The sequence below is a fragment of the Populus trichocarpa genome, chromosome 17, assembly GCF_000002775.5.
Source record: "Populus trichocarpa isolate Nisqually-1 chromosome 17, P.trichocarpa_v4.1, whole genome shotgun sequence".
Classification (NCBI taxonomy): domain Eukaryota; kingdom Viridiplantae; phylum Streptophyta; class Magnoliopsida; order Malpighiales; family Salicaceae; genus Populus; species Populus trichocarpa.
The window spans coordinates 10,569,895-10,579,933 of NC_037301.2; the positions used below are offsets into that span (position 1 = coordinate 10,569,895).

A 10,039-nucleotide genomic window follows, 5' to 3' on the forward strand; every position below is an offset into this window, starting at 1 on the left:
TCACTAACCTTTTCTGGGTGGGTGCTCAAGCATGGCCCTCTTGTTTTGTCTGAAATGATATGCCTGTGGTTCGGTACTTTTGTTGTTTTCTCTCTTCTCATTTTTCATGGTTGAGTTTTGTGTTGCTTCATGTTTCTTGTTGGGTCCAAAACTGTTTACATGGTTTTAACAAAGTTAGCATGACAAAACAGCTTTCTTTTACTTTTTTTCTTAAAAAAAATCTAAGAAATGAGGGAATTGATAACAAAATAAAGAATGATAAGATACTTATTTTTGTCGTATCTTTTTAAGACTTGTAAACGTCCATAATAAGGTGGGTGGTGATATGACAAATCTCAAAATAATTAGGTTAAGTAATCAGTCAAACTCAATATAAATTAGATCTAATGATATATCAAATCCATATCAAATCCAAGATAATACAAGTTTAGTGAATTATCATATCCGATACGTTTGAGTTCAACAATCTACTGAACCCATAGAATATAAACCTGGTATTATGCCAAATCCAAAACACTTGGATTTAGTGATCAGCCGAACCCAATATATTTGGGGGTTGGTGACATGCTAAATCTAATAAATTTAGGTTCAACCATCAGCTGAACCCAAAACTATATGGGTCTGACGAGATGTTATACCCAATCTGTTTAGGTTTAGCCGTCAACTGAACCCAAGGTAATATGTCAGGTCATATATGAACATTTAAACTGAAAGTGTTATTGGTTGGATAAATTATCATGTTCTTTAACCTAAGTTGAGTTACATCCCAGGTCTTCAGTAACCAAGATTAAGAAATCCTATTTCTAGAATAATTACATGAATTATCCATATCTAAGGTAATAATCTTCCTACACTTATAGATATATAATTTTTTTTTTAAAAGACCTACCACACTTATTATCTCGTTAATAATATGCAAGAGATATTTGTCATTCATTAATGTCATCAAAAGTAAAGCACCTTTCAATAATTTTTTTCTCTGAAAACAATAAGGTTCAAGAGGTGTAAATAACCATGCACTGAACCATCTAGGTAAATGGTTTAGAATCTTTTTATTTCTTAATAGTTTACATAATTTCTCAGAGCATTAATCATTCTAAAATACAAGAAAAAACATCACTGCTTCTTAAAATTTAAGGTTCTTTTAAATCATTTATTTTTTTTCTATAAAATTACTGATTTTATCATCAGAGAATCTTTAAATCCCTTGATTAGAATTGTTTTTGCAGGTACTTACAACTTTATTATTTTTTTGGTGCTTCATGATAAAAAAAAATAAAATATTTACTTGAATATCTTGATTAATCATTATCTACAAACCAAATAACCTGTAACATAAACATTATGAGTTTTGTACATCATCAAAGAGCAATTCATTTTTTTATCCAAAATTAAACAATTTAAGCGTTAAAAATTATATGTGTCCCTGGAAAAATCAACCATTTAATTATAAAATAGAGATTAGAATATTATATATATATATATATATATATATATATATATATAAATATAAATTAATTAAAATATTGGAGTGACGTGTGGATTGTTAACTATTAACTATAGTGGGTCTTGTTTTACTCAATATATATGATAAGCTTATGTGAATATGTAGTATATGAACTATTGTTTTTTATATAAATTATTTATATAATAAAATCATTCTAAAAAATTAAAAAATGGTAAATGAAGAGCACGTAAAAGTGTAAAACAATAAATTTAAATTCAATAAACCAAAAAATATATAATAATAGTTTTTTAAATAATTGTATTTTTAGAATGCATGTTGATTACTAAAGAAGTAAGAATATAATGTATATGATCATATAATAAAACCTTACAAAAAAAAAGATGATAATATTATAAGGAAAAAGCACTAAAAACATAAAATAACAAATTTAAATTCAACAAATCCAAAAAAAGCTGTTGTTTATTATATTTTAAGAAAATATGATATTGTAAAAGAATGAAAAGCTTCAAAATACGAACCATTAATCAACCACACAACAACGAGATATTTGTGAGAGAAGATATTAATATATGTTGAAATAACGTGAATATCATGAATTTGAAAAAAATTAAATTTTTTTTATTTTTTTAAATTTATATTTTTTTAATGTTTTTAAATTATTTTGATATGCTGATATTAAAAATAATTTTTTAAAATATAAAAAAATATTATTTTAAAATATTTTAAAATAAAAAATATTTTAAAAAATAATTACAATCACAATCTTTAACACGCTATTAACGTTGCGTTTTCATTTACAATGAGAACATTAATTATATTCCGTTGACAAAAAAAGAAAGAAAGAAGATTACAGTAAATAGATGAGGAAGTCAACTAATCGGGTGGTGGGGGTAAGTTGGAAAATGATAAAAACAATCATTAGTCGCTCGCTGCAATCGAAGAAGATGTTTTTCAAAGATCATAATCATAGAATTTGATTATGGTTATTATTCTTCACTCATCTTCTAATTTAACTGCCGCAGACAGACGACGTGGCCATGCTAGTTAATTTCAGGGATGATTGAAAATATTGTATTTTTATTTGAAAATTAATTATTATTTTTATTTCAAAATATATTAATGTATTTTTTTATTTTTTAACAAAGTTTATAAAAAGTTCATAAACACTTAAAAAATAAATTAATTTAATATTTTTTCAGAGTAAAAACGCTTTTAAAAAACATATAAAAGCAGAAGCAAAAGATGTTCTAAATACCTCTTTTTCAGTCCATAAATTATGAATTTAAAAACATTAATTGATTTAATATTTTTTAAAATTAAAAATATTTTAAAAAAACATTAAAAAATCAAAATAAAAGCAATGCCAGATACCGTCTTCTTCGTCCATGAAATGTGGATTTTAATATGATGGTACTTGACAGGACATACATGTAGTTATTTGAAGGTATATGTAAAAGTAAAAAAACTTAAGGACTAAAATGATTGTACAAAAAATTAAAGGGATTGCTCCCCTCTAACATATGCCTTGCTTCGGACTGATATATATATATATATATATATATATATAACATGTAGTTATTTGAAGGTATATGTAAAAGTAAAAGGACTAAAGTGATTGTACAAAAAATTAAAGGGATTGCTCCCCTCTAACATATGCCTTGCTTCGGACTGATATATATATATATATATATATAACAACATAGACGATAGGTACCCCGTTGAATACCTCTTTAATGGTAGATTTTCAATGTGTTCATGCTAATGTTAAAAATAGTTTTTTTTAAAATAAAAATATTAATTCAGGTTAATGAAAACACTTGAATTAAAATTCAAATTAAATTGGAGTTCTGCTTATATTTTGGGTTAAGATTTTTATTGAACATCGTTCTTTCAAAAAAGTAGTTTTAATATAAAATATTAATATGTTTATAACAAATTATAATCGAATAAAAAATTAATTCTTGATTAATATTTTTTTAAATAAAAAACCTAAATTCTATATTGAAAGATTAAATTTTTTTTTTGTTTTTTAAAAGTCCTATAATAAATGAATTTTAGGCTTAAACAACGTAATTAGCACAACACAAGCTTGGGTTTGGGTCATGGGTTTGGGTTCAAATTTACTATAAAATAATCTTTTTATCTAAAATATTTATTTTTTATCGCTCTAAGAATAACATGTTTGATCAATTAGCTCCACCACGTAACTGAATAAGTTTTTTAGAAAAGGAAAAATATCTAGTTTTAAGGCAAAAAAATTCAGATTTTATTTTGTTTTATAATAGATAATTAAGAATTGAAAACAACAAAAATTATTCTAGTAATTACCATAATTAATTATGCATTATTTCTTGTCCTAAAAATCTTGTATAAATAGAGAGAGGCGATTGTTGAGAAGTACGAGACTAGAGCCATCAGGGTAATCTTTCCCGCAATCAATAACTGTCTTCCTCTTACTATTTTCTTTCTATTTTTTTTTCAGTCAACATTCTATTACAGAGCTCTATGTTCTTGTCATGAAGAGAATATTTGGTGTCTATTTTCAAAATATTTCGTAGGCCTTGATCGATAGTGCGATCTTTAAAGATGGTGTTGTTGAAATTCTATGAAACTAGGGCAAATCCGCTTTAAGGAAAAAACACTGAATCCTAGAAAGCAACTTAATTTGCTTTCTTTTCTTGGACATAATTCTTCAACAAGTACATTTATTTTGTTTCTATAATTCAATGTTTATTATACATGAGAGGCATTAACATAATTTTCCAAAGAAATCGATCATTATGTTGCGAAAGATTTTAGCCACTTTGCAGCCTTTACTTCAAGAATTTCAAGATGTTATACGTGATGAAATTCCACCAGGCCTTCCTCCAGAACATTTCATCGATTTTGTTCCTGGGGCTACCATTCCACACAAAGCTTCCTGTATATGAAGAACTGCATAGGCAAGCAGATGAACTTCTATCTAAAGGCCTGATAAGAGAAAGTTCAAGCCCTTTTTTTGTTCATGCATTACTTGTAGTACTAAAGAAAGATGGTTCTTTGGCACATATGCATTGATAGTCCTGCAGTAAATAAAATCACTATCAATTATATAATTTCTCCCATCCCTTGACTTCATGATTTATGGTTGGTCAACTTCACAGGGATTCTATTTTTTCAAAAATTAATCTTAAAAGTGCGAAAGATTCAATTATATTTTGTTATCTCCAAAGAGGGCATTAAAGTTGATCCAAGCAAGGTGGAGGCTATTCCCAGCTGGTCAGTGCCGAAGTCCATTCAAGAAATACGATTTTTTCATGGTCTTGCCTCATTCTATATATTGAAAATTCATCAAGTGATTTAGCACTATAATCTCTCTAATTACTGAATATCTAAAAGGAGAAGCTTTTAAGTAGACAAAAATTGACAAAAGTTGCATAACAAAGTTTTGATCTTAAGAAGAAGATGATGATAAAGGTGTTTGCCTTACCGGACTTTGATGAAGTATCTGAAGTAAGTTGTAGTGCTTCTAATGTTGGAATAGGAGCTGTCATATTCCAAGAAGGAAAGCCACTTGCATATTTTTGTGAGAAGCTAAATGGTTCAAGGAAGAACTACTCTACTCTACTTATGACAGAGAATTTTATGCCATTGTTTGAGCTTTGTCTCATTGGAGGCATTATCTCATATTCAAGGAGTTCATCTTATTTTCATATCATAAGGCTTAAAGTACATTAATGGGAAGCATGAGTTGAGTGTTAGGCATGCTAGATGTGTTGAGTTTCTTCAAGCCTACACCTCTGTTATCAGGCGTAAGGCCGCTGGCATCCTAAATCAAGTAGCTGATGCTTGAAGTAGAAGGCGGTCTTCGCTCATTTCCATGCAAGTGAAGGTATTGAGGTTTGAAGTTGTGAAAAAAGCTGTACAGAGATTATCTTTAGTTTGGAAAAGTGTGTGAAGAAAGCTCTAGAGGATCGATCTTGTTGTCCTAACCAGCAAATCATGTCGTTAGATGGGTACCTTTTTAAAAATAATTGTCTATGCATTCCAAATTCTTCTCTTAGAGAAGCCATCATTCAATAAGCACACGGTGGAGGTCTTGGAGGACACTACTTTGGTAGGGATAAAGCCCTTGCACTCGTTCAAGAGAAGTTTTATTGGCCTAAGATGATACGCGATGTAGATAGGCATGTGAAACGGTGCCGAGTCTGTCACGATGCCAAAAGTCATGCTCAAAATATTGGGTTATAGACCCCACTGCATGTTCCTAATTCACCATGGAATGAGCATGGACTTGATGGTGGGGTTACCAAGAACTCATAGGGGAAAAGATTCGATCATGATGGTTATTGATCGGTATGGCACATTTCGAGTCATGTTCTAAGATGTTAGATGCTTGACATATAGCCGATCTTTCTTTTCTTGAAGTTGTGAAGCTTTATGGCCTGCCAAAGACTATTACTTCAGACAGGGATGCCAGATTCATGAGCCATTTTTGGCTTACTCATTGGAAAAAACTTAAAACTACACTTCAATTCAGTTCCTCTCACCACCCACCCATAATCAGATGGACAAACGGAGATTGTCAACAGATAATATTTCAAGAAGTTTGGTAAAAGGAAATATTCGTCAATGGGATCTTCATTTGGCGCATGCATGATTTGCTTATAATTAATCGATCTACTAGTCACACAACTAGCTAGGCATAGTCCTTTTAAAGTTGTTTATGGCTATAATCCTATCAGTCCTCTAGACTTGGCTTCCCTTCCAACTCCTCATTTCTTCAGTGGGCAAGCATAAGAGAGAGAGAGTAAAGGAAATCAAGAAGCTACGTGAAGAATTGCTAAGCAGAATGAGAGGTATAAAAAGTAAGCTGATAAGCTTCGGGAACCACCAGCTTTTGATGAAGGTGACTTGGTATGGATTCATCTTCGAAAAGTAAGCTGATCCAGAAGCTTCCTACTGAATCTCCAACTCTGTTGCTTTCTCCGAGTGGTCCTGTTGGAATGATTTAAGGAGCCAAGTTAAAAGCTCCCGGCTCCAGTTCATAAGCTGAGTTACATAGCAGCCAGGATGTTAGCTTCATGGACTAGTTGTTTTTAATACTGTCTATGATTTATCATTTTGCATTTGCTCTGTGTGTGTGTGTGAAGATTGACAACGAAATCTCTTCTGCAATATTTAGCGTTAGACCTGATGAACTGTAGACTATACCATGGCCAGCCGTGATTGCCTTCCCATGATTTCCCAATTTGGGTCCTTCCTTCGGTCAATTTTACTATCAGTATCACAAAAAGAACTCAAATTTTATGGCTCAGATTGAGACAATATACTAAAGCGTTCAGGCCCATTTTTATTACAGATAAACCTTCGGCTTGAGGTTATCTAATTCTAGACCTTCCACTTTTGTGTCCATTAATTAGAAGTTCTGCCTAGTTTCATGGGCTCAATTTGCTATGATTACATTTGGTGGTGGTAGATTCATTTAAAAAATATATATTTGATAAATTATAAGAGAACTGGGATTTTTTTTTCAAACTTTCTTTTTATTGCAATTGATTCTATAGCCTAATTTAATAGAATTAGGCTTGAAACTATAGAGAAATAAAAACCAAATTAAAGGATAAAAGAATGAGATATTAAACATGGAGAAAAAAAAATTGTATAATCCCACATTCTTGACAATTTTTATTTTAATTCAAAAATTCATTTTGTTTATTTTTCAAAACTTAACTTCGAGATATGAGAGAAAAAAATCATTAGTTGGGCTAATTTTGGATGACGAAACTTGTTGTTCTTAATGTCAATGAGATTCATTTAACGAGAAAATTTTAATCATGGTCTTTTTAATCATTTATATTGCTTAGAAAAATAAATCAGGGTTTGAGAGAGAACTTTTTTTAGATTTGATTTTGTATTTTAGAGTCATTTTGGATTTTGGCTTGATAAATTGATTTTTTAAGATGTTTATTAGTTGTTTTTATATCAAAATAGATGGAGGAAAAAAATTTCTTGTATTTTCTTGATAAAAACCAAGTTGTTTTTGCTACTAACAAGGTTGCTAAATTTTTGATTACTCTACCGCAATAACTATAAAGTTTGTATTTTCTTGTACTAACTAAATTTTTTTCGACAGCCCTTTGTTCATTAATATTTTCTCCTAGAGATCTCATTTGATTTATAACTACTTTAATTCTTCATGATAATCTTTAAGGGTCTCAGAATATATCATTTTAATATTTCCCAACTCTCTTTGTAGTGTTTGAAGTCTAATGATATATACTTTAGAATTTCCAAGAAACTCCTTCTGCAACATATCCTACACTTGCTTTGTTGTTGAAGCTCCAATAATCCTTGGAAAAATTGTATTAGCTAGTAACTTTTGAATCAAATAAAGAGAAATAGCATCCTTTTGCTCTTTCATTCTAACTCCTTCCGTTGTAGTGTTTTTCTTGCAATCGCCATAGAAAATATTGAAGTCCGCCATCATTAACTAGCTTGTTCTCTCTGTCAACGAGCATGGAGCTCAACTAGCAATAAAGTCCCTCTTCTTTTAAATGTTTTTTTGTTCGAGCCTCTTTTTTGTAATGAAAAAGATAATTAAAACAAGGATTATAATTTGAAGAAGACAATATATCCTCCAATTGTTAAACCACCACTGAATTATATTCTTCTAAGAAGTTCTCAGTAATGTTGTAAATAAAAACTCTATCCCCATTGCGTCCTTACACTGTTGTGATTTCTGGGGTCAATTTTTTCCAAGTTACAAAGAAAGGCTAGAAACTATGTCTGTGCCAGCACCTTGTTAACAGCTCCCATGGAGCTTTTTGCCTCAACTTGGAAAGCTTAAGCTAGCAAAGAACAACTTAAGATATTTGTTACGTACAAGGTTAGTTGCAGGACAATATTAATTGAGTTGCTTGGCACCACAATTTCGAGGGATTCGGATTCTCCTGATATCCTCCTCTCTGGCATACCATTTTGGTACTAGCCTGGAAACATGAGGAGATATGTCTTTGAAGGACTTCTTGATGGTCCCTTCTGCAACATCAGCTGCCAATGAGATATCTGCAATCCATACCACCACTTTCAAACCCTTGCGTGTGTGATTAACAAGTAATTAATTAAACAAGGATCAAGCAGGACTTTCCTACATGATTAACTTGCATAATAAATGAACCTATTGGCCTAATCGGGGGAACATTTAATCACTATATCCCTTACAAAATTGGGGCGGTATCGATCATTGATTAAACTATGGTGATCCCATAAAAAGAAAAAGGAAATAAAAAATAAATTTCATATATTATATTAAGAACAGAAATTGGTCTAATGTACCAAATTTATATATATATATATCCCACTTAAATAAAAAAAAACAAGAACAGGGCTATATATTAGGTTCATAATCAAATTAAAACAGGGTTATGCATACAAAGAAAACTACTTGTATCATGTAATTATGTTTTCTGAACAAGAAGTAGGCAAGGATTAAATTATAGGTATAATAATGAATAAAAAATATTTAAGGAGAAGTCAGACCTCGAAGAGGTTTCTTCTCATCAGAAAGCTGAGTGATTGTGTAAATAATGGCAGCCAACACGGACTTAGGGTTCCTCCTTATATCAACATCTTGAATTTTCTCAACAGCTTCGTGCACAGCCTTGACAGCATGATTTTTCATTCCAAGATTTGAACAAAACCTCCTTACAAGTTCACTAGGATTCAAGGTCCCCATATCCTCCAACTCTACGTGCCTCTTTATAGACTGTACAGCTTTGTTAATTTCCTTCTTGGTCACCCCATAAACAACACTGCTTATTTCATTCAATGTCCTCGGCAACTTATTCTCTCTACTAGATATGAACAAACAGGCCGCACAGATTGAATCCCTCTTCCTCATAACGCAAGTTTTCTGTTCTTCTATCTTCTTGAATATCTCTTTAGCCCTATCCTTGATGGGCCGCACAAGTCCTAACCTATTAGCAATAATTTCAATAATGTCAAAACCTTGGAGGAGAACCCTATCAGAGTTTGATACACCGTCCTGCCACCTGGGAATTGCATGATCACCCTTGTTGTTGGAGATTAAGGTTTTTAGGTTGCCTTGGCTTAAAAGAGGGTTTACGTTATAACCGACACGATTCGGATCTTTATCGTTGTTATCATCGTTGAAGGTTCGCCATTCTGCAATCTCATCGATGTAGCAAGATTCAAGAACTAATCCACAGTCGCTGCAGATTGTGTCCCCAGTGCAGTGATCAAGAACAATATAAGTGTTTGCCTTGCAATCCTTACAGTAATCCCTATAGTCATCGATCTCTCCATTTCTGGCCATGAATTTGCTCCTCTAAATATTCTTGAGATTTCAGGGATTTTCTGCCACTGCGATTCGGTCGAAAGTACATGGATATGGAAGAGAGGAGGGGAGGGTGGGTCTATATTTATAGAGGAATTGGCTTGGCCGTCAAGGAAAGTGGTGGGCGGGTCTATATTTCTAGAGGAACTGGCTTGGCCGTCAAGGAACTGGATTTAATATATGTAATTAAAATAAAATAAAAAGGTATTTCACAAATATTGATTAGAATATAT

At 31.4% G+C, this 10,039-nt stretch overlaps 1 protein-coding gene across 2 annotated transcripts; it reads right to left on the reverse strand.

Moving 5' to 3' along the window:
• Positions 1-8,083: 8,083 nt before the first annotated feature.
• LOC7467890 (transcription initiation factor IIB-2) lies at positions 8,084-9,872 on the reverse strand. 2 transcript variants are annotated; one of them, XM_002324071.3, is made up of 2 exons: positions 8,990-9,872; positions 8,084-8,515 (listed from the first exon to the last, which is right to left on the reverse strand). In XM_002324071.3, the coding sequence occupies exons 1-2, from the start codon at positions 9,783-9,785 to the stop codon at positions 8,355-8,357; spliced, it is 957 nt and encodes a 318-aa protein (XP_002324107.2). In that variant the 5' UTR covers positions 9,786-9,872; the 3' UTR covers positions 8,084-8,354. The 2 variants fall into 2 exon arrangements, with proteins under 2 accessions (XP_002324107.2, XP_024444654.1); XM_024588886.2 differs by lacking the exon at positions 8,084-8,515 and adding an exon at positions 8,666-8,702 and having other exon boundaries at positions 8,990-9,871.
• Positions 9,873-10,039: the final 167 nt, after the last annotated feature.